Source organism: Juglans regia, chromosome 9, assembly GCF_001411555.2.
Source record: "Juglans regia cultivar Chandler chromosome 9, Walnut 2.0, whole genome shotgun sequence".
NCBI lineage: Eukaryota > Viridiplantae > Streptophyta > Magnoliopsida > Fagales > Juglandaceae > Juglans > Juglans regia.
This window is the reverse complement of record NC_049909.1, coordinates 22624203-22649490: the sequence shown is the minus strand read 5'-3', so window position 1 is coordinate 22649490 and position 25288 is coordinate 22624203. Positions and strand designations below refer to the sequence as shown.

At 37.2% G+C, this 25288-nt stretch overlaps 4 protein-coding genes across 5 annotated transcripts; 2 read left to right on the top strand and 2 right to left on the bottom strand.

Annotated features, from left to right (window-relative positions):
• The first annotated feature begins 845 nt into the window (after positions 1-845).
• LOC108993134 (peptidyl-prolyl cis-trans isomerase CYP37, chloroplastic) lies at positions 846-6693 on the top strand. 2 transcript variants are annotated; one of them, XM_018967910.2, is made up of 12 exons: positions 846-1094; positions 2071-2331; positions 2418-2507; positions 2699-2794; positions 3049-3156; positions 3574-3623; positions 3913-4015; positions 4893-4946; positions 5552-5710; positions 5792-5914; positions 6114-6163; positions 6290-6693. In XM_018967910.2, exons 1-12 carry the CDS (start codon positions 903-905, stop codon positions 6399-6401), a joined length of 1398 nt encoding a protein of 465 aa, XP_018823455.1. In that variant the 5' UTR covers positions 846-902; the 3' UTR covers positions 6402-6693. The 2 variants fall into 2 exon arrangements, with proteins under 2 accessions (XP_018823455.1, XP_018823447.1); XM_018967902.2 differs by having other exon boundaries at positions 6277-6693.
• A 5171-nt stretch (positions 6694-11864) lies between these two features.
• LOC108993109 lies at positions 11865-16705 on the top strand. The gene is made up of 7 exons (XM_018967883.2): positions 11865-12497; positions 13627-13767; positions 13867-13980; positions 14069-14242; positions 14620-14735; positions 15999-16083; positions 16219-16705. The coding sequence occupies exons 1-7, from the start codon at positions 12012-12014 to the stop codon at positions 16222-16224; spliced, it is 1122 nt and encodes a 373-aa protein (XP_018823428.1). The 5' UTR covers positions 11865-12011; the 3' UTR covers positions 16225-16705.
• A 453-nt stretch (positions 16706-17158) lies between these two features.
• LOC108993125 (cell division cycle protein 123 homolog) lies at positions 17159-18689 on the bottom strand. Its single transcript, XM_035694255.1, has one exon. It carries the CDS (start codon positions 18464-18466, stop codon positions 17456-17458), a length of 1011 nt encoding a protein of 336 aa, XP_035550148.1. The 5' UTR covers positions 18467-18689; the 3' UTR covers positions 17159-17455.
• A 3530-nt stretch (positions 18690-22219) lies between these two features.
• On the bottom strand, positions 22220-24258 carry LOC108993104 (NAC transcription factor 56). The gene is made up of 3 exons (XM_018967871.2): positions 23905-24258; positions 23482-23789; positions 22220-23377 (listed from the first exon to the last, which is right to left on the bottom strand). The coding sequence occupies exons 1-3, from the start codon at positions 24086-24088 to the stop codon at positions 22781-22783; spliced, it is 1089 nt and encodes a 362-aa protein (XP_018823416.1). The 5' UTR covers positions 24089-24258; the 3' UTR covers positions 22220-22780.
• Between the last annotated feature and the right edge of the window lie 1030 nt (positions 24259-25288).

Below are 25288 nucleotides of genomic sequence, written 5' to 3'. Positions count from 1 at the left end.
TTAATATAAATTATGTCATGTCACTAAAAATTAATATAAATAATTTTAATTATATATCACTTTATGATAGAATAAAAGACTCCCATTATTTATATGCTGAAACTATTTTTTATTTTATTTTATTTTTGTCAAAAGAAGGAAGATAGGAATCCAAAGCACGATCAAAGGCATACTAGTGCGAAGCTGATGTACATAAATAACAGTATTTCTTGATAAATAATTATGTCTTCACCAACACATTTTATAATATATTTTATAATTATATTTTAAGATAGAGATATTTTTATAAAATGATATTAATTTTATAAATTATTTTAAAAAAAAATTTTCATTTAAAATATAATTATATAAAATATAGTAAAAAAGTGTGGTGTCTAAATCATTTTTCTTCATTAATACGTTATCAGTTTCTGGGGGCAAGACTGTAAGGGTGAGTTTGGATCATAAATTCACCTCAACTCATCTAAATTTATTATTATAATTTTTTTAAATTTCAATACAAAATATAATAAATAATTTAATTTTTTTAAATTTTAAAATAATAATAATATTAAAAAATAATATTTTAACAATATTTTATCATCTCAACTCAATTCAACTCAACTCATTTCAACATCTAAAAACACCGTTCTGAATATAAGAATGTTTTATATTATCTCACTTTATTATTATAAATTTTTATATAAAATATAATAAATAATTTAATTTTTTTAAATATTAAAATAATAATAATATTTAATTTAATTTTTAACAACCCGCACGTGGTCGGGGGTAGAGAACTAGGAGGAGGCTATACCAGTCATTTTAATTTCCGCGACCATACAAAACCATTAGAAAATGTTTCAGATAGACTTTCTGGATGAGGCGCGCCAAAACCTCTCTGCAACGTCCAACCTCCATTCATGGCGTTCCCTTTATCTTCAGCCATTATCTATCACAAGCTCTCTCTCCATGTCTTTATCCCTCCCTCCGTTCCAAAGCGAGTGTCTCTCTCTACCCACTTCACAGTTTGTTCCAATCGAATGCTTAGCAAAGACCCAGCAAGAAAAGGCCGCTCCAGAATTCTTTGCTTTTCCAAGAGAAAATTTTCCGAGGTTGGTTTTCATTTGGTTCGATTATGTTCAAAACATGGTTTATGGGTTTCACCGTTGTGGTAGTTCAAATTGCGATTGACTGGAATTTTAGCTACGTCGAAAAATATGTTGTTTGAGTGAAAAATCTTGTCGAATACTCCCTTAGTCCCTTCGTTCTTTTTTATTGATCGCTTCTTTGTGCATTGTGCATTTGAACAGCATGTCTATCCGTGTCGTATATTAAGGTCCAATGGGCACGACGAATTGGAACCTTTTGATTATGTGAGATTGCAATATACAAACATTGCTGATGTTATGAATCTGATTGTGATGCTTATGTTGCTTTTGGATTTGAGGTTTTATGGAAGCAAATTCGGATTTAGCCCCTAATTCAATTACTCCAATGTGAAGTATTAACATATCTGTTCTTCGCCCATATTTTCATAAAACCAAAAAATCGGAGTATTTTAAAGCTATGAAGCAAATGTCTAACTTGGTGGATAATTTCATTTATTCACTTCACATTTCAAAATTTATGTTGATAAATTTTCTACGAAGTCTCTTGAAAATCATACGTTTTTTTGCTCAGCAACTTTTGAAAATCATATGCAACGCAGATATTTACTTAGTTGAATAATTTATTCTACCTTTCTAGTATTTTATGAGGAGGCCGGAAATTATAACCTGTGGTCAGAAGCACAATGCCGCATATGACACTGGTATCGTCGAATAACCATGATGTGCAATGATCGATGTTTACTATTGCATCCACTTGATTTCTTAACTCAAATGATTTGCAAGTTCTCAAGTTATTAATCTTCTGTTGTTGCCCATTCTACGTGCCTGACGTGAGAGTCAAAATCATTTCAATGATTCACCTTTTCCAGTTGTAGCCACGTTAAATGCTGATAAGGCTAAATTATTTATTTAATTAGAAGATAAGATAATAATTATTTTCCAGTTTTCCCACATTCCGAAACGGGTTGTTATCATGCAGGAAGTGGCAGAAAGGCATGATTTTCCTGCAAACTTCTACATGTCAATATGCAGATTTGGACTGAAGAAGCTTGAAAATCTGATTGTTGTAATCCTTATATGGGTTCAAATTTCTTCTCCACTTCCTTTGTTTGGTTGGGACTCTTTTTCTATATCTCCTGCAAGGGCAGTTCTTTATTCTCCAGATACCAAGGTTCCAAGAACTGGAGAACTTGCTTTGAGGAAGGCCATCCCTGCAAATACAAACATGAAGGCTATTCAGGTTACTATTGACGATTAACTTGTTTCTATCCTCTTGTAACTTTAACAGTATAATCAGATTGCAGACCATCTTGCCTCTGCTTCTAGGATTCTCTGGAGGATATCTCTTACCTGCTGAGGATTCCACAGAGAAAGCCATATGGAACTATGGAAGGAAATGTGAAGAAAGCTTTGAAGGTATATTATTTTTATTTCTATTTTTTTGGGGGGAGGAGGGGGGTTCCTTTCTTATAGTGCATTACAGGAGGAGCAGCTAGCATTCCCTGATGTCTAATTATCATTATATGCTTGTTCTTTATACGAATGTTATGCCAATGCAATGACTTCTGAACTTTTATTTTTTCATAATTTTTTTTCCCTATTTTTAGATAGCGGTGGATGAAAAGGATTCTGTTTTGGCGAGTCTACCAGTCGACCTGAAGGAAAAGGGTTCCACATTATATGCATCGCTTATTGATGGGAAGGTATGCAAAGATACTTCGGAAGAAAGAAATCTCTCTCAATTTACATGACGGCTGTCATCACAATATTGTATTTCTATCTTTCTTCAGAACCAGTATACAGAATCTAGAATATCCCTATTGGTTGATCAATTAGCAAATAAGTTTTGATGGTTATAAAGGTCTTTAAATTGTTTAGTAATATCTTGACAAACTTGGTTGTTATGGTTGACTGTCAAGCCGGCCAGAATATTATTGAAGTTCCGTTGGTTTTCCAGGGTGGATTGCAAGCCCTTCTTGTATCTATAAAGGACCAGGACCCAGATAAAGTATCATTAGGCCTGGCATCTTCACTTGATACTGTTGCAGAGCTGGAGTTGTTGCAGGTAAATGGAACTCATCAGTGCGATATATTACTTTTGTAACTCTTAATCCATGTATGATTTCAATGTTATGGTTGGATTTTCAAATTTCAATTTTTTAAGGAGATACGTGCTTGCAACATTATTGGTGTTACATGGGTATTACGCCCATGGTCTTATGAGTAGCATTACTTAAAATGTGTATTTAAGATCAAAAGAGGGATGCTTGTTGGAAGGCATATAATGACACTTGAGATAATTCCTCAGATTTTTTCTTCTGTTTGTTGTTGGAAACCTGAAGTGTTTTTGACTTAAAGGCCATTTAATGTATTCATATAACAGCTACATTTGCTACCGTTCAAAAAGATATATATGACAGCTACATTTATCACCATAATAGCATAAGTGATCCAAATCTCAACTTAATATTGTTTGTAACAGGCTCCAGGCTTGTCATTTTTATTGCCCGGGCAGTACTTGAAATATCCAAGGTCAGTCTTTTCCAGAGATTTTCAGCTAATATTTCCGAATTAACTTGATGAGGACTTAATATATGAGGCACAAATTAAATTTTTCTAGCAGGTTTTTAGTGATTATTTGTAAGTCAGTAGAGATCTATACACTAACTCTTTTGGGGATATTTGAGACATTTATTAGCTGTTTGGATGTCACATAGAAACGTTTAAACCGCAATGGAAAACCTCATTTGGTCTGCTAAGTAGCATTTGCCATTGTCCATCAGTTTTTTGAACAAGTAATAGTTTTCTTGCTAATTTGTAGGCTTACTGGGAGAGGAATTGTTGAATTTACAATTGAGAAAGGAGATGGTTCAACATTTTCTCCAGAAGCTAGTGGTGAACCAAGAAAGACTGCCACAATTCAGGTATGTTAAAACTTACATTTCTAGAAGGATAAATTATCGTATCAGGCAATCTTGCACATAATTGTTTTATGACATTGAATGTATATTAACAAATTATGCATTTATTGGCACAATTTGTTTGATCTCTGGAATCTTGAGATCTTGTATTATTTGCACATCATTGAGGGGCTTAACACTGTCACCGACAGCTTTACTATTGACTTCTTGGTGCTGGAACGACCAATTAGAACCTCAAGCCAGAGTTCTCTTTGAAAGATGTAACATGACAATCAGAGAATCTGGTAACTCTTTCTCCTTACATAATAAGTGAATGACATACCCGTCTTCAAAATGGTAGACGTTAGGCATCTGGCATAGGAGCGGCCGATTGAAATTGTTTCCACTTCCCTTGTTAATTTCTGTTACAATGTTCTTATACGCTGCCTGCTAACTTTGGGGGATATTCACTTCAGCTGTGTACAAACAGAGGGCACCATAATATGAACCATTTGTGCATTGTGCTAAGGATTCAGAAGTCAAATAATGTCTGGGCATAGATTATAATTAGTTCTGAAGCCGATGCTTGATGATTTGCATTGTCTTTGATGGTGTATTAATTTAAGATGTTGGTATTCAACAGTAACTGTGTATGTGTGTGCTCATCAAGTGTGTGTGCCTGCTTGTGAAGCCTCATCTTAACAGCATTAAAGTCTAGTGTTCCATTTATTTCCCAACTGAGCCAGTTGGAGTACTCATGGGATGAGCTTTTGCTTTTGGTTGCACTCTGTGAAATGTTTAAATGGTCAACAACTTCTTTCCTCTTGTACTATTAAAAATGTAGATTTTATGTGCCAACATGGTGGCTGGACCAAGGCATTGACTTTACCTCTTCATTCAGGTTGTTGTAGATGGATATTCAGCACCATTAACGGCAGGGAATTTCGCAAAGCTGGTAAGGTAGTTGATCCTTACTCTTGGGCTGCACACACACACACACACACACACACACACACATGTATACATACATATAAATTTATGTATACTTGGAGGGCTAATTTTCATTTTTCACTTCAAGGTTCAATCATGTAGTTAATGTGTTAACCATCATATTTTTACTTTTACAGTATCTTGTTTTGTAGTAGATGTAACTTATTGTTTCATCTCAGAATCGCTTTAATTTGGCCAGATGATATGATACTTTGCTGAAAGATTTTTTTTTTCCTTGGTTTGTGAGTGTTACATTTGGTGGAAAACTCTTTCTTCCCATAAAAGAAGTAAGGAGGGAAAAAATAGGGATGCAAGGATTATAAGTATGAAGATCTGACAAGCTCATGAGAAATAGAGCCTATTGTGGATATGATAACAGATTGACAAACAAAGTGAAGTTCTAATTTATTGAGATTCGGCCACACCAAAATCCAAGTTTTTGGTTATGTTTGTGCCATAAAGTTTAATCTTTCCCACCCCTTCTTTTTCTGGTGAATCTGAATTCTTGGAATTTATTGTGCTTTTAAATGTTATTTGAAAGGATCAGATGATCAATTGGCAATACTTCAGGTAATTGATGGGACATATGACGGGGCAAAACTTAGCCGTACCGACCAAGCTGTTCTTTCGGATAATGGGCTCGACAAGAATAACGGTTACAGTGTTCCTTTAGAGATAAAGCCATCTGGGCAATTTGAGCCCTTGTACAGAACAACATTAAATGTGCAGGTATGTCAATCTCTTGTATCAACAAGAGATTTCTTGCAAGTAATGCTTCTCATTTTCTTTCCTTTTTTCTCTGCTTAAAAGGATGGAGAACTGCCAGTTCTTCCGCTCTCTGTTTATGGGGCGGTTGCAATGGCACATAGTGAAGTCTCTGAGGATTGCTCATCGCCATATCAGTTTTTCTTCTATCTTTATGATAAAAGAAATGTAAGTACAACCCAATAATATGTTTAAATTGATTTTCAAGTTCAGGCTTTTTGCAGGATTTTGTAAGACTGAAATTGAAATGCGGAAGTTTGAGTTTAGTTCTTGTTCAATGTATTCTCTCCGTTGGGGAGAAATTATTATTTTCTCTATTTTTGAACTTATATCTTCACCTGTGCTGTGATGCACATGCATTTAATAGGCTGGCTTGGGAGGGTTGTCATTTGATGAAGGTCAATTTTCAGTGTTTGGGTATGATTTTAAGACTCTGACTTTTCATGACAGTAATAACTTTTTGAGTTCCCTTGGGAGAGAAAAAGCTATTTCCTATTGATGGTTTCATCATTTCTCTCTTTAACATCCAGTGTCAATAAACAGATACACAACTGTTGGGAGAGACATTCTTCCACAGATAAAAACTGGAGATGTTATTCGATCAGCAAAGCTGGTAGAAGGTCAAGATCGCCTCATATTGCCAAATGAGAGTTGATCTGTTCTCTTTCCAAGCGTGATGCTTTTCATTCTTTGTTCGTTGTAGTAGCTACATTTTAAATGTCATCAGTCTGATCTTATTGCTGCAGGTTGGCCCGTCAAATTTCTCAGCGTTAGTTTTTGTTTGCAGTTTTGTCGATAGTTTAAGTTCAGAAGTCTGTATTGAAATTTGTAATATCTTCCCAAAACTGGAAACTGTTTTACTGATCCTTGTACTTCTATTGATTGATACACTCGATGTGTTATGGCCTTTTTAGTAACTAAATATGGATCAATCTTTTTTCTTTATACTTTGCTGCTTCTTCGAGTTCAACCTTGTTTTACTGATCCGTAATGCACAATTTGCGTGAAAAATAATGAAAGAGTTCCCATTCTAATACTTTGGTAAAGATATCAGCAATTTGCTTATGGGAGGAGGTATGAACGACTGTAAGGAGGCCTGACCGGATCTTATCACGAACAATGTGACAGTCAATCTCAATATGTTTGATGCGTTCATGAAACACAAGATTATGAGCGATGTGGATGGCAAATTGATTGTCACAATGTAAGCTGATGAGCTCAGAATGAGGAACACCAAGGCCAGTGAGGAGCTGTTTCAACCAGATGAGTTTGCAAGTGGTGACAGCCATGGCGTGGCATTCAACTTCAGCAGAAGAATGTGCAACCGTTGTCTATTTTTTTGTGCGCAAGGAAATGAGACTCATGCCTAGCTGAATGAAGTATCATATGGTGGAGTGACGAGTGGTGGGACAACTGGTCCAATCCGAATTGGTGTAGGCAGTAACAAACCATTGGAGGAGGAGAAAAAAATGCATTGTCCCAGACTGCATTTGATGCAACCAAGAACATGAGTGGCAACTTGCATGTGAGGAACACGAGGAGCATGCATAAACTGACTAAGAATGTTCACTGCAAATACAATATTAGGGCGTGTGATAGTTAGATAGATGAGATGTCCAACAAGCCGTCAATAGGTACAAGGATCGGGAAGAAGAGTGTTGTTATGATTGGTGAGCTTCAAGTTTTGTTTCATGGGAAATGGGCGATCCGGGCACCAAGTTGTCCACTGTCAGATAAAATATCAAAAGTATATTTTCGTTGATTGAGAAAGATGCATTGCAGAGAATGAACAACTTTGAGACCAAGAAAATATTTGAGAGGATCGAGATATTTGGTTTTAAAGTGTATAGAGAGAGCGCCTTTGAAAACCTCAATTTTTGAGGGATCATTGCCAGCAACTAGAATATCATCAACGTAGACGAGAACAATAATGATATTGGTGGAAGTGACCAAGGTGAATAAAGAATGATCTGCTTGAGATTGAGAAGAACCCGCAATAAGAAGCACAATGGTTAGTTTAAAAAACCAGTTGCAGGATACTTGTTTGAGACTATAAGGGGATTTGCGGAGATGACAGACACGAGTCTCTCTCTTGAGATAATAACCGGGAGGAGGTGTCATATATACTTCCTCATTAAGATCACCATGTAAAAAAATATTGTTGAAATCAAGTTGATAGATGATCCATTGTTGTGTAGCAACGACAACCAACAAATACCAAACAATGGTCATTTTGGCAATGGAAGCAAAAATCTCATGATAGTCAAGGCCTATAACTTGAGTGTAGCCTTTGGCTACTAGCCGAACTTTGTATCTTTCGACGAAGCCATCCGCTTTAAGCCTAGTTTTAAATACCCGTTTGCAACCAATGAGTTTCTTACCAGGAGGTAGTGGATCAAGTGTCTAAGTTGAATTGTCTTCAAGAGCACAAAGTTCAGCAGACATAGCTTCATGCCAATGGGAATGGCGAATAGCAGTGAAATAGCAGGAATGTTCAATAAAAGTAGTGAGGGCAGTTAAAAAATTAAGATGAGAATGTGAGAAACGAGAAAATGAAAGAAAAACAGATAAATGATGAGCAGTACTTGAGGGATGTGCAGCGGGTGAGGATGTCGTGGGCTTTGTGTGTAGGGTCGGGCAGACATAATCTTGAAGATATGTTGGTCGGGTAGTTGTGAGGCGAGGGCGAAAAGAAGTAGGAGGAGGGGGTGGATCGTGGTTGCTAATGGAAGAAGTGGGAGAAGGGGATGACAATATAGGCTTAGGGACAGGGAGATGGAGATGGAGGATAAGGAGGAAGGTGTGTGTAAAATCAGGAATTTCTTGAAAGAGAAATTGCTGTTCATGGAAAGTGACATCACGAGAATAGAAGATGGCTTGAGTGTCGAGATTATAAAGTTTGTAGGCTTTATGAGTGTTAGGATAGCCAAGAAAGACACATTTAGAGGCACGAGGGAAAAACTTATCTCGAGAAGCATGGAGAGTTTGAGCATAACAAAGGCAATTGAACATGCAAAGGTAATCATAGGTAGGGGAAGAGTTGAAGATAAATTCAAAAGAAGATTTATTTTAGAGAATAAGACTTGGTGTACGGTTGATGAGATAGGCCGTGGTGATGATACATTCACCCCAAAAAGTCAAAGGTAAGTGAGCTTGAAAATGGAGATTGCAAGGTCATTCAGGAGGTGTCGGTGTTTCCATTCCGTAACACCATTTTGTTGCGGAGTTTCAAAACAAGTACGTTCATGAATGATGTCGTGATCATGAAAATAAGTTTGAAATTTGTGGGAAAGAAATTCTTGTCCATTATCAGTTCTAATTATTTTAATCATGGTGTTGAACTGATTTTGGATAAGTGCAAAGATATGCATAAAATGGGTATAGGCATTAGATTTATAACGTATAAGATAAATCCAAGTAGTGCGTGAAAAATCATTAACTATTGTAAAAAAGTAATGAGCACCACATAGTGAAGAAGTATGGTAACCACCTTGTATATCATAGAAAATGCGATTAAAAACAAAATTACTTTTATTAGCATGAGAATGAAAATGTAGTCTTGTGTGCTTAGAATGAGCACAAACATCACAATCAAAAATAACATAGGGATTATCAAAAAGACTAGGAATGATTAAGCGGGAATGATGACCTAGGCTTTGATGCCATAAGGTTTTATTCGCAGTAGTTTGCGTGGAGAGGGCCATAATGGGTTTGGGCCGGTACACATAAAGCTCATTGTAAAGCTCACCCGCTCCAATCAGCCTCGTTAAGTGTGGGTCCTGAAAAAAAAATTAGTAGAGGAAAAAGAACAGTGCAAGAATGATTAATAGTAAGCTGAGGGACTAAGAGGAGATTAAAAGTAAAGTGAGGGACATAAAAGACATTTTGCAAAATTAGGTTTTGGGTCAAAACACAAGTGTTGACACCTTCTATGCGAAGAGTGTGGTCTGTGGGTAATCTAACGTGCTTCTCAGGAGAAGAAATAGAAAGGGAGGTGAAGAGGGTTATCTCATGGCACATGTGGTCGCTGACACCTTTGTCATGACCCAGTCACGATGGCTGTCGAAAAGAGGGGAGGATGAGACACATGATTACCCACGAAGTTGGCTGAGGAGGTGGTCAGAGTGAGCAAGTCGAGCAGCTTTTGGTAGAGATTCAGTGACAAACTAAGCACCGACGACGAGATAGAGGAGATGCAGGCGTTGTTCAAGGTAGACGACAAACCAAAGGGGAGGTTTGCCGAGAAGAAAAGGTCGCAGCTTGGGTCGTGGGTCTCGGCTTGATGGGTAGTCGATGATGCGCTAGCAGCGGTCACACAGGTGGCCGTATTTGCCACATTCTGAGCAGTGGGAGGGTGGTCTTCACGGGATAGTGGCCATGGGTGGCGAATGCTATCAAATCAGATGATGGTGGTCGAAGGTAGAGGAGACGCTGCTGCTCTTACTGAAAAATGAATAGAAAAAATTTTGGTGATGAGAGGAAGGAATTCCATTGCAAGAATTTGTGTTCTGAGTTGGAAGAATGAGTCATTAAGGCCAAGTAGAAATTGGTAAACATGTTCATCCTCAGCTTCTTGTTGCAATTCTTTGAGATCATTGGTTTGTTGTAAATGGCTAAGTTCATCCCATATTTGTTTAATTTGGTTGTAATACTCATGAACATAATGAGTGTTTTGGTGCAGGGATGACAGTTCACGTTTGAGATGGTAGATATGGCTATTGTTGCCGTGACAAAAAGGGGATTGAAGATCAAGCTAGACTTCACGAGGGTCGCTGTGAAATTCAAGGGAGTTGGAGTTGGAGGGACTGATGGAGTTTAGAAGCCATGTAAGGACCATGTCCTTTAATTGGTTCCATTGGGGGTAGTCGATAGAGTTGGGATTGTGGAGTGGGAGAGTGCCATCAACAAAACTTAATTTGTTGGCATTAAGAGCACGGGTCATGGCTTTCTGTTATTTGGAAAAATTATCCCCTATAAGAAGGCTATAACTAAGAATAAAACTAAGAGAATCGGATGAATGAAGGAGGTGCGAGAAGGAAGAAGGGTGGTGAGGGTTTAAAGAAGAGGCCATGGAGGAGGTAGAGAGAGGATTGTGATTAGGCTGAGACCATATTAAATTTTCTAAAACATGAACTTTTTTATTTTTAAGACTTATTTTTATAATGATAGAATTGGTAAATATATAGGTACATGAGGCTATGCTTGCTATAATAACAAATAAAGTATGAAAAGAATGTACAATGGTTAATTCCTAAAATCATAGTATTGCTAATTTTGTTGCTGATTCGGTGCTAAATGTGATCCGTGTGCTCCTGTCAATACAGGAGTGGCTCGCAGAAAATGAAGCCAAAATAATGTTAAGTCCACGGAATTATCTTGAACCACTAGGAAGAGATATTACAGAAGCGTAACTTTCATGCCGAGTTGGCAATTAGCTATGGAGTACGTGGTAGGGGGCCCACAAATTCAGAACTTGTGGATAACTTAAAGGTGCTTTAAATGGTAGCGTGGAGGGGACTCTTACAGATTGATTGTTGGGGCCTACTGCTGAAGTCCAACCTCTTCATTCAAGAGATGAATTAATACTTTCCAAAAAAAAAAAAAAATGAATAAATGTTTTTTTTTAAAAACGTATTAAAAGATAAATGAAGATCATGATATCAATAAAATAAAATAAACATATGTTATAGAATATTTATATACCTGTATATTAACACATTTAATACCAACGCCTGCCAGATCAATTTATACAAAGCAATATTAATATTTTAATTATTTTTATAAATATAATGAATCTCGGGTATTTTTTAACAGACTTGCATATAACGTATTCAAAGAAGAAAACGTGCAAAGTCGAAATTGAAGTATTTATATATATATATATATATTTTTTTTTTGTGGTTGTTTTCTTATTTACAAAGTTGGGGCTATTTTTATAGCCACCATTTCTCATGTGGACCACGTTCATCATCAATAATTTCATCTCTCGGAAGTAAAATAAGCAGCATCACAGTCCACCATAAAAGTCTACTTTCCACCATGCCAGCCAATCATAAAGCATGAAAGACATCACCAACTTGATGGATAAATTTGAAAATTGAAGTCAAATCAGCACAATACCATACACCGCGAGGCACCAAAGTTTCCCTCCCAAATCCAACCTACATAACCCCAACTCTGACTGTTACAACTCGGAGAAACAGTCTGTTGGACTCAACTCAGTTTCCTCCCAACTCAGTCTGCTGCCGTAGCCGTAGCCATAGCCATGGCTTCCTTACACTCCATATCTCCCCAGAGCGTTCTCCCCCCTTCCAAACCGAAGCCTAACTTCAGAACCATCTCCAAGTTTTCCCAGACCCCACTTGTCTCTAGAAACAAAAAACAGAGAACGAAGTTGTGGGTGGTACGCTCCGTGTCCGTGGGGGAAGAGCAGGATGTGATCCCAGTACATAGTACGGACGGTACGGACCATCAAGAAGGCGTGGTGGTGAGCCGGGTGGAGATGGAAGGTGGGTTGGAAAAGGAGTTGGTGAGCGGGTTCGGAGCGAATGAGGGTAGGCTCTCGTTCGAAGGGGCCGGTGAATTTCAAAGCTTTCCTTCCTCTTCTTCTTCGGGCTCCGTTGGTGATGGAGTGGGGAAGAGCGAGGAAATAGAGAGACTGTTGGATAGGACCATCAACGCGACGATAGTTCTGGCTGCGGGTTCTTTCGCCATCACCAAGTTGCTCACCATTGACCAGGATTACTGGCATGTGAGTCGCCCTATAAATCAATTTGATCTTTTTTTTCTAGTATTTTCTGTTCGTATTATGTGTTTGTGATGATTAGATGAGTAGCTGTGGTTTTCGTTGGTGATTTTCAGATTTTGGTGTGTGTTTGAAGTTAATGCTTTGATGCTTTGATGCTATTGGAAATAGGTTTTAAGTTAGGTTCAATGCTCAAGTCTGTGCTTAGTTCGGTTCTTAGTGCGGATCCATTCAACCTCTTCTTCTACTCCAAATTCTATTTATTCTTTCTTCTTTTTCGATCGGGGCTGAGGGAAATAGTCAAGGTGGTTTAAGCGAGTGTCCGGGTTTACTGAGGCAATGGGTATGCTGCTCCAAATTCGATAGGATTGTTTGGGGCAAACGGCAAATGATTGTTTGGATTGTCTTTAGGTGCTTTGCAGTGGATTCATGGCTTTTGGATCGCAATGAATTGGTGCTAACCATAGTGCTGTTATGCCAGTTCGATAATTCATATGGTTGGAAAGAGTCAAATGATGCTATGTATACAACTAAAGGTGCATGAATGAATTGGGGACCTGATTTTCAAGGGTTTCGTGATTGATCTCAACTTGTTGACTCGAAGCTTAAAGTTTCACAAGATGGCAATTAATCTAAGTTTTCATGGCACTACAAGATGGACAGCTGGAATGCAACAATTGTATTGAACAAACTTATCTGGGATGAGCAAATGCAGACGGATGAATTGCATTGCCGGGAACTTGGTGGTTTGATTGTGGCAAGATATGATTCATTGGAAGTTAAAGGCTGTATGGTTAGAAGAAAAAAGGCTACAAAAGACGTGGAGCTGTTATGTTGAAGCGGAGAGATCTGTGCACTTAAGTCCCAGGAGATGCTGTAGCCTGGGATTGGCTAGAGCAGTGCTAAACAATATCTAAAAAAAAAATTCCAACTAGTTACTCTAGTGAATTACCTCTGCAAGTTTGTGATTGCTTATGTGGGAATCTTAAATTACTCGTATCAAAACCTTTATGGTATGCACTTTTGATTTAAAAGGGGCTTTAAATAATTATAACCTTTGATATATTCGTGCATGGCGCAATAAACACAGGTTTAATCTATTTTATCTTCTAAACTTGTTATTTTTATTTTATAGGGGTGGACGATTTTTGAGATACTAAGATATGCACCTCAACACAACTGGACTGCTTACGAGGAAGCTCTTAAGAAAAATCCAGTTTTAGCAAAAATGGTTATTAGTGGAGTGGTGTACTCTCTAGGGGATTGGATTGCACAGGTTTGTCCTTGTTGTCAAATTAGTCCTTAATCTTGTTTTTGCTTTAAGAAATTACCTTTTACATAATTTCTTCATTAAGAAAATTCATGAATTCTGCAGTGCTATGAAGGGAAACCTCTCTTTGAGTTTGATCGAGCACGAATGTTCAGATCTGGCCTTGTTGGCTTTAGTTTACACGGTTCCCTTTCTCATTATTATTACCAGTTCTGTGAGGTGATTATTATGGTTTATATTTTCTTGTTAATTGGATTTTCTATTTCAGTTCTTTTGGTTCACTGAAACAGCTTCCTCCTATTTCCAGGAGCTTTTTCCTTTCCAAGACTGGTGGGTGGTTCCTGCCAAAGTTATCTTCGACCAAACTGCATGGGCAGCAGTTTGGAACAGCATTTATTTTACTGTCTTGGGATTTTTGCGTCTTGAATCCCCAGTTAGTATTTTCAACGAATTGAAGGCAACTTTCTGGCCCATGCTAACTGTAAGTGAACCTTCTGCTACTAATGCTATATCTTTGCATTCTTCTGAGAGTTTTTACAGCCCAACTTAAAATCTGACTTCCTTCTCTGTCTGTGCCCTCTTTACTTTGTGTCAAAGTAGTTAATCTTCATTGAATTTTTGCATTCTTTTGTTTGAAATATCTTTCTATAAATTCTAACTCGATTTTGTATGCATTGTGTGTGTATGTTCTTCACCAATGTTTCTTTGTAGTTATCTTAGTAGCTCATTTAGCTTTGATAATTATATTTTCATTGTTAACTCGGGCCAAGTTCAGCTTGATCCTTGTAGTTGAGGTCGATATATATTTTTTATCTAACTCCTCTTCCATCTGACCTTGGTGTTGGTTGTATTATGCAGGCAGGATGGAAACTTTGGCCCTTTGCTCATCTAGTTACCTATGGTGTGATCCCAGTGGAACAAAGACTTCTTTGGGTGGACTGTGTAGAGCTTATCTGGGTGACAATACTATCTACGTGAGTATTTAATATAGATTATATTGAGTTGGTGGTAAGGGCTGAAGATGGAAGAACTTGGTATTGATTCTAAATATTCTCCTGAAAATGATCTGGTTGGTGGAGAACAATCTAAATGGCTAAAATTTAGATATGCTTTAGATATGATCTGTTTTTCTATCTTATTTGAAGTTTCATGTGATGAATGCGTAAAGATGGGATGTTTGGAAATCTTAAGTCTCATGCTGGTTTGAGCAAATCATATACTCTGTTAAAATAAATAGCTGTGTGACTGCATTCATTTAAATGTTGATCTCATTTACTTAAAATGTCCTCAGTTAGGTGTATGTGATGCAAGGATAAAATCATAAAATTACTGATTCTGAGATTTCTTTGGGCAGATCTAAACCATATGTTACCCTCATCTTTTTTGTCTTCTCCCTTCTTTCTTTTTTCTTTGGAGGAACAATATGTTTTTTAAAGGCAAAGATACAACACTTTTGAATACAACACTGTATTCAAAAGTTCAAAAGTGTTGTTGGTGCAACCCAAGTACACTGGGGGAATATATAGGGGGACGCCTAATTGGGGGAACAATATTCAAGCATTAGAATAAGGCCAAGTAGGCATATTGGCCCTGTTGTGACTTTGTTGGCACAAAAATATATGGTGAAGAAGATGTGCATGTTGAGGGATGGCTTTCCTCATAATGTCAGTTTGGGATTGGCTCCTGATTTGGCCCTGTGTTTAGATATGCTTGGTTTTCTGGCTTATTTGAAGTTTTATGTGATGCCTGTATAAAGATAGAGCAAATCATCTACTATTCAAAGATGAAGCTGCATGACTATTTTGTTTCCTCCACAGATAAAGGTATGACTGCATTCATTAAAATTGTCTGCAGCCATCGAGTTCTAGTGATCCTGCAAAATAAGTACAAGGAGTTTGAGTTTTCTGGCTTATATTGGGTGTATGTGATTCAAGGATATGTCACATGTGGATAGAATTTGACTGATTCTGAGACTTTCTTTGGGCAGATCTAAACGATAGTTTTTCCTCATTATCTTTTGTCTTCTCTCTTTTATTTCTGTATTTTAAGGAAAATTTCAACCATTAGAATTCTCCTGTTTTGCGTTCATTTAAGAAACCCGTGTCAATTAATCGCGTGATTTTGGCGTAAAGTTTTTCTGTGGCTAGCGTTTGTTAGTCTAAATTAACTAGGTGCATGGACTTGGCAATGTTTGGTTATGTTCTATTTCTTACATTGATTGATTTTCTCTTTGCTAGTTATTCAAATGAGAAGTCAGAAGCAAGAATTTTAGAGACACCAGAAGAAGCCAACTCCAGTTCTCCATCCATAGATCCTCCTCAGGTACATGAAGTGGCTTCTAGTATCATTTTGCGCTTGCAGCTTCATTCAAATTTAATTATCGCATAAGTGCCAAAGCAGCTAAACAGTCTCTGACGTGCATACCTTCTGTTGTCATTTTCTTGTTCCCCCCGTCAGGAGTAAACAACATTGTAACACTCAGAAGTCGGATGGTAAGGAGGAATTGCTGATTCAACTGTGAGAGAGAATACCCACTTTCTCGTGGATTGTGACTCAGAAGTGATATACAAAGCAATCCAGATCATGGCTGGCTGGCATGATTCATTGCAACAGTAATCTGTACTACTGTAAAGTTTTCTTGAGAAGCTGCTGGTTGAAGGCGGATAAACTTCTCCCATTATAACTGTGACCTATGATTTAATGATGTGTGTTTCCTTTGCCACCGGAATCACAATGCAAATCGCAGGATGCTCATACAAGTTAGTGACACAGAGTGAAGTATAGTTTTACCCAACTTTCTATTTCTTGTTCTAATTTGAAGGCCATCTCAACCGACACCATCATGTTTGGTGTCCGAGTTCTACTTTGAGAGAGCACAAAATATATATATATATATATATCATTGGACCTTGGGAGGAATAAACTCGTGTTTGTGTTGGGTCCCTGTAAGATGTTATCAAGTTGTGGCATTGGATAGAGCTCGGTATGCTTGTTCCTCAAGTTCCACCCGCTTGCCACGGTAAAAAAGTTTCAGTGTCTTGCCTGCCAAAGAAGGCAATATCCTCGTAACTTTGCTTTTCCCATCCACATTCATCAATACAACTTACAATTAGAATAAGGCATCATGCGGCAACATGGATCAATACCTTCAAATCAAGAGGCAACTAAAGATAAAAAATGATACATATGTAGTCATTTCAAAACCAAGAACTCCCAAGTACAAAATCTAAAACCGAGAACCTAGTGCTTAATGGATAGCCATTCAAACGAAGGACCCTCTATGCCATTTCGGGATACTGCAAGCCAATGGATAGCCCCATTGATGAGACCTTGCGAACCTCGATGATAGCAATGATAATTCGCATGTCAACCAAATATCGTTTATGAATTATGTATGGAGGAATGACTATGAGGTTGTGATTTAATTAAATGCGGTAGTGTCCGAGTCCATATCCCTATACTTTTTTGAGAATCAAGATGACAATCAGAAATAAGGAAATTGAATGGAAGAGGAAAAGACCGGGAAGATTTGCATATGCTAAATCTTGTTTTTCGATCAACAACACAACCATTGAAAAAAAAATAACAGATAACATCTATAGTCTGCCCATGAAAAGCGAACATAAACACTATAGTTGTAGAAAGGAAACTGCAGCAAACACTATCCTCAAGAATCAAGACATTCAAAAGCACCTCAAGCACCTGCTTCAGTAAACCTCGTCTGCCTCTGATACTCATCGTCAGCACTCCTTAGAAATTGATCCCAGCCACTTCCGGGGCCGACATCCAAGTAATCATATGGCACTGCTGTCTTCAAACCAGGCCTAACAGCGCACTGACTCTCCACGATTCTGAAATCCACTGTCTTTCCTTCTTCCCTACTAGTCTCTTCTAACTCCTCCCAATCAAATAACATAGGCAATGTAAATGCACCCCAAGGGTTGAAATCCAAAACCTTGATCCGCTCATCCTTGGTAACATAAACATCAAACGTATAATTCTCCGACTCAAATTTTAGATGTACAATAGCTTCATAAAATTCCTGGATCAATCGCTCAAAATAATTTTTCTTCTCCAGAAGAAGAGGATAAAAGGTCGTGACCTCACGCTGGGAAATACCGACGAGGTTGTGACCCCGTACGAAACAACGGAATTCCATCTCCGGCCTAAGGGATGAGTACCACTTGCGGAGTGCAAGGAAGAAACTCGGTGGTCTTGATGAGGACTTATCACCGCACGAATCATATGCATGACACAAATCATGGATCAACGAGTCAGATGATCGCAGCAAGAGCGCAATCTCACTAAAATTAGTGCATCGGAGACTCCCTGTTGAGCTAATCCAAGCAGAGTCTTTTGGTGCACTCCAATTCAATTTAGGGAAGATTGCACCGCCAAGAGATTCGATTGACTCCTTAATCTTCAATTCGAGTTCAGGAAAAGAAGGGGGAGGCGAAGGTGGTTCTGAATCGTCGTCGGATCCTTCTGATACCTGATAGTCTTCTTCCTCTTCGGGTTTATGAACTCGATTGGGCAGGGCATCATCATTCGAGATGGAGATAGGTAACAGGAAAGGGGAAGAATCGTCAAGAAGGTATTGGATAAAGGGTTCGGGAAGTTCATGAATTTGGGTTTTAATGGACACGGATTTAAATCTCGGATACCACTCCTGAATCTGGCATCGATTCACTTCTTCTTCCTTCATTTTTGAATAAAGCAGAAGGCTTTTTTCCTCGTTAAAAAAGAAGCTGAGTTCTCTCTCTTGCTAACTACTACTACTGCTACAAAAAAAACTCGGAGAGAGAAATGCAAAGCTAACCTCTTTCTGTGAGGTGAGGCGGACTATGGAAGAACTTGAACAAGGTTGCATTTGGGGAAGGTAAATCCTTGGAGGCTGGTGCAGTGGTCTCGAGTTGCGATTGAAATTGGGAAGATAAAATTCGATTAAGATGTCGGGCTTGACCTACAAGCTGGGTTTGTGGGCCTGTAGATGGACTGGACTGTACGTGGGCCTGTAGATGACCATGGGCCTGTAAATTATACACTATACTACCACCATATTTTTATCTTATTAAGTATGATACGATACATTTTATCATTATTAAATTATTATTTATTATATGTTTCTTTATTATTTAATAGTAATAAATGTGTCACATACTATTTAATATGATGAAAATATAGTAAGAGTATGATGTATAATATTATTTTTTTATATAAAAATAAATATGACGTCATAAAATAGAGCTGATTAATTTGATCCTTAGGACCCACATCCCATATCATTTGTATCTGACAGATCTCAGCCCTTTCACATCTCTGCGCGCATCTGTTTGGGATTTGATCAGTAATAATTTGTTTTGGAGTGTTCTTTTGTTTTGTCAATATATACTTGAAACAAACGGTACGTACGTAACAGCCAATGAATGATCTATAGCTCATACTCATTCATTTGCGTTCAAATTTCAATGATAAGGGTTTTATTCCCATTGCGTACATATTGCCAACTAGCTAGCTGCAACTGCAGGCCAGAAAACTCCAGTCCCTGTTTTGTCCCGTAATAACCGGAGAATAATTATACTAGAAAAATAATAAACACACAACAATTTATATAATATTTTATATAATAATATTTTAAATAAGGAGTATTTTTATAAAATAATTTATAAAACTAACATCATTTTATAAAAATATTTTTATTTTATAATATGTGTTATAAAATGTATTGTAAAATATATTATGTAAATATCATTGCTCGTTACATTAATCTTCAAAAATTTATGTACCATATATGCACCCCAATGTAATTAATTGCTCATCAATCTTCAAAAAATTCTGTACCATCCCATCCACCCAAATGTTATTATTGTGGGTTCAAGCATCTTGTGCCTGCAAACACTTTCAATTTAGATATAAAAATCCTTTCATTATTATAAATTTTTAAGATTTTTACATAAAACATAATAAATAATTTAATTTTTTAAAATTTTAACGTAATAATAATATTTTATTCAACTTATCTAAAATCTTCGGATCATCTTAGACCTTTATGCATGCTAGCTAGTACTTGACTGCTTTCCGATTCAAAAGTTATATATTCTCCAAATTTTCTTTTAAATTTTGTTTGGTAGACAGGATTTCATGATCAATATTTGAAAGTTGAAACCTTTTTGTGTAATTAATTTGGTCAGAAATTAATCTCTTTCTCACACGCACGCTACAAATATAACTGATGATCGTTCAAATTTGATTTGCTTTTTGACTTTTTATGATCAGATGGGCATGAAAGAGTAGGATCCAATAATTAAGAATCAAACTACTAGTAGTACGTAGCTAGTGAGCCAATTCAAATGCCCTTTTTTTTCTTTAATTAATTTGCAGTTGAGGATACAAATTGTGGTATTTCTACTCACGGCATGCTTAATTTGTATTGGTATTTTGGTATCTATACAGGCGTGAAGAGACAGATATCTTTCATTAATGTATTCATCAGCATATATATATATATATATATATATATATATTTATTGATTTCAAGACTTTGCAAGAGCATCATCCTAAAAATGGATTGCGATAATTGCGCATTTCATCGCCTCATCAATATCTATTCCAAAATGAAGCACCCATGATGAGGAATCTTATATTTAAAGTTGTTTTGTATTTTTCCATAGGAAGGAATGCAATTAAAAGCTATTTAATTCGTGTGGTTTAAAGATAATGATTCCCTTCAGAAGATAGTGAGAACGGTCCCATATATGCATGCATTAAGACAGCAAGAAAAGAAATCTAGCCACTTTAGAGGTAGCCTCCTGATCTTGCTGATCATGTCAAGATCGTGTGCATGTGACATCAAAGGGTCATGGAATATACTTGGCTACGTCTTATCATCATGAGTACGCGCGATGAAAGAAAATCATGATGACAACCGTGCTGCTCAAGTATCTTCAGAATTTTTTGTTCTAGTCAAGACAATTCGATCGAGGATATATATATATTGGGTGGATTAAAATTTAATCGTGTTGAAAAGCAAAAGCAAATTACTCGACTTCCACTTCCTGGGCCATGCATGAGTCTGCATGATCGATTCATATGCAGTACTCTCACTCTTCCGCATGACAACCCTAGCTAGCTTGCTATATATATAGTAACATGGCATAGAAAAGTTGAAGATTCTGAGAAGGGATCATGATCATGATCAGTACTACTTGAACACCTTAATTTCAAAATAGAGATCGGTCATATATATATTTATATATACAGCTCTCGATGATTGGTTATAATTAATTAATTAATTATTCTATGAAAAATATATAACAGTTTCAGATTTTTCTTGAACTTTCAAGTGTAAGGCCTAAACCATAGCCCTTCATCTTGTTCCTTTAATGACTCATTAGCTAGCTAGGTCATGATCTTTAGGTTTCAATTTCTCTTGAAAATTAAGGCCCGCTTGGATATAGAAATGGTTTTATCTTATCTTATATATTTTCATCTCATCATTATATTTTTTTTAAATTTTCACACAAAATATAATAAATAATTTAATTTTTTTAAAATTTTAAAATAATAATAATAATAAAAAATAATATTATAATAATATTTTACTTAAATTTCAAGTTTTATCTAGAACCATCTCATCTTATTTCACTGTCCAAAAGTGGCCTAAATCTCTTTTTAAGTTGAACATTTTTTACGAGGTAATAATACGTACATCTTCCTCTTCGTTTCCCTTTTCTTTTCCTTTTTCTTTTTCTTTTTTTTTTTTCTAGATAAAATCTCGGCCAAAAAACATGACCATGCAATTCTTAACCTACAAAAGATATTTAACTTTTGATCAGGCAATACATTTATGTTTTCCTGTTAATATTGTCTTAATTAATATCTTTATGATCCTGTGATCATGATGCGTTTCTACGGCCAAATTATAGATAATAGCATCCTACTTCATAATAGATACCTTTACCAATTTAACAAAAAAACAAAAACGAAAACGAAAACGAAAAAAGAAAAGAAAAGAAAAGTCCATTGATCATGACAATATATATACATGATCGTCCTAATAAATTTCTCTCCAATGGACGGTTATAAATAATTACGCTTCACCTTTTCCAAGTCTCATCAATTGGCAAATCATTGAGGACGCAAGAATACTGTACAATATTAGATTGTATATTCATCGTTCATATATTTCCTACGCACAGACCTGGATGGAAAGGAGCATAAAGATAATCGAAATATAAAAGATCATCTGATCTTACCTTAGCTTCTTGGGTTTATTTAGTGACAGGGGATCAGGACTGGTTTATGTATTTTGTAAAGAAGCTGATCGAAAACCAAGCACTCTCTTACAATTTTTAGGTACAGTCATATATAAAGCACACTTCGGCCAATGATCAAGATGCAACAGACATAATAATGCACAGACAAACCATAATCGATCATTATCCATTTAATTATAAGATGTACAAAAATGATGAAGTTCTGCAATATATTAGCTTCGAATTTCGATATATACATGGAGGATGTAGCGTTATGTCACAGACAAAATATACGAAATGATCATCTGTATGTTTTAGTTTTCTACATGAAAAGCTAGATAGCAATATCTGATCTTCTTTTTTCTTTCCACTTCTACATGAAAAAAAAAACCTAGTTTATATGTATACGATATATAAAACTGTCTGAATATATATATACGGCTAATGGCCTCATCTGAAATTGGCAGCTATATATATATATACCTTTTACACTTAGAAGACTTCGAGGCCATTTCAGAAGTCTGTTATACGCTAGCTCTTTAGTCTCGTAAATAGCCATCAAAATCATGTACGTACGTACGTTATCCCATCCCAACTTTCTGCAACTTCGACAAGTAGATAACATGGATCAGTACTGCTGGCAATTTACACGACGGAATTAAGCTCTGCATGCAGCCTTTAGTCGCTCGATCATAATGTTACTTAGACATGACAAGTTCATAATGTACATGCGCAATCACTCGTGCTCAATACTCGAAATTTAATTAAGAATACCAGTTCAAACCAGGTAGCTGCTGACAAGGTGCCCGAAAAAGGCCGTCTCCATTAATAGACCCCAGCATTGCCTGTTGGTGCAATGAAGGGGTCTGTGGGAGCTGGCTAAGCAGAGTGGCTATAGACGTTGACGCATTCCCATCAGTCGTCCTTGCTCCGCTTTGATCATCACTACCATCCAGATGCAATCTCTTGCTCGATGAAGGCCCGGTTGCGTCCTGATCATGATCATTCCAGTACAAAGAAGGGAGTGTCCGTTTCGGAGGGAAGTTATTCGAGGTAATTGCCATGGCTGGAACCATAGGTAGCTCGCGCTTGGAACTTGAACAGGCTAACTGGCACATCGCTCTAGCAGAGTTGACCCCATCAGTACTGCTTACCATCCCTTCGAACATACTGGGGTAATTTTCGAGGCCATAGTTGGTACTGGGCCCCTTTGGAAGTAGTTGTAGTTTCACATGTTGGCCCACGGCAACTGAAGGTTGTATTGGTCCAATCATGTCATCCATCGAGTCCTCCCTTTCGTGATCAACAGGTCTATGCGTGTTGTTCTTTTTGTAGATTCGACATAGGACCCAATCATCAAGCTAAACAAAAAACAATCAATTCATCAACGATTCAAGTGGGTTTTCACAATTACCCCCCAATGATTAAGAACAATCAAAATTACATGTACAGTCCGGAAAATTACCCTCAAAGAGTTCTTCTTGTTGCCTAAATCACACCCAGGAGGCTTATTGCTAGCCTTGTTATCTGCCAGCCGGTACTCATGCATAATCCAATTGGTCTTGATCCCCTTTGGAGGCTTCCCTCCATAGAACACAAGGGCTTTCTTCACACCAACCTTTTGATTACTCCCCGAACTTAGCACAGGTTTGTCAGTTCCCGTCGCCTTCCAATACCCAGAAGTTGCCGCCCGGTTCGGTCTAGCCCCGTTCGGGTACTTGCGGTCCCTAGGACTAAAAAAGTACCACTCTTGCTCGCCAAACGTAGCCTTAGCTGAAGAAACGTATAAACCTACTAATTAAGCACTGCTACTACAACGTACGCATGAGAAAAAACATGAAAATTGTCTGCAGCTAGATTTTGATGAAATCAAACATATTGTTTGTACCTGGGAGTTCCCACGGATCAAATTTGTAAAGATCAACCTCAGCGATGATTGCGACCGGAAGGGGAGCCGAGCTAACCTTTTTCTTGAGGTAATGAACCACTAGCTCTTCATCTGTCGGATGGAACCGGAACCCTGGCGGGAGGTTCGGCTGTTGCGAGCCGGTGGACACGTCAGTGCTCTCCATGACCCGCACGAATTAACCCTAGCAGCGGCGTATGTTTCAGAACTTTTTTGGTTTGAGCTGCGAATTAGGCTTATCGGAGGAGAACATAACGGAGAAAGAGAGCTTTGAGTGATCGATCGTACAGAGCTTGTTGCAAATGAGTTAATTTCGAGGCCTTCAATATTAAATGTGTATGGAGAATTATATAGGACATTGACTATATACACTTATGTGGGTGGGTAGCCGTTAAATTACACATGCACTTCCATGTGGTTTTCTAAGAAACCAACGAATGCATGCCACGTCTCCGGATTAAGGTTAGATTAGTCAATTTCCTAAATTGCTAATGATAGTGGTAAAAATATAGATGGACGTGGTTGGCAAATAAAAATGAGTGTGATGTGGAGGTGATGGATAACCGATCGATCATGAAGAGAAGGGTAAATTGGGCCGTCGAGAGCGTGACACGTGAAGTTCCGAATTAGGAGGGTTTGACACGTGGGTGGGGGGCTCTTCTGGGGCCACAGTCCACAAAAGACAAAGAAGAGAGATAATGGAGAGATGTGTGTGGTGTGTCGTGTTGTGGTGGCCGGGAGAGTGAGAACTCAGCTTTTCGCTTCGGATGTCATGCTTTTATTGTGCAAACATATAAAATTATCTTAATTTAAAATATAATTATTATAAAAAAATTTATTTATCTATCATTTAAGATGATGCTGTACTTACGTCGAAGGAAAAAGGGATGAGAATGTAGCGGCGCTGAAAATTTGATGGTTATTGGATGCATTCAAGTAAAGATGAGTGTTCAATGTTCATGCATTTGTCCGGATTTACATATAATATCTCTGTTTCTTTGTGCCGGATTTACATATAATCGTACATTTCACAAATATTGCATAATTATTTAAAATAAAAATAAAATTTATTATTTAAAATAATTTCTTTATATATATTATATTTACTTATTTTTTAAAAAAATATTACACAACATTAATATATTTTACAACTATAAATATAATTTCTCGTATGTTCCTATCATATCAAAGAATCAAATTACAACTGCTTTCGTTGTTTTTCCGAGAGTGGCCGGCCCCAGAACCTTTCGGCGTGGCCAAAATTTGTGGGTCCAAAATGCTGGTCTATGATCGACCAGAGGGTCCCAACACGCATCAGTACTAGTACTTCATGTTCATAATAATTCATCTATATTTCGTAATCTGG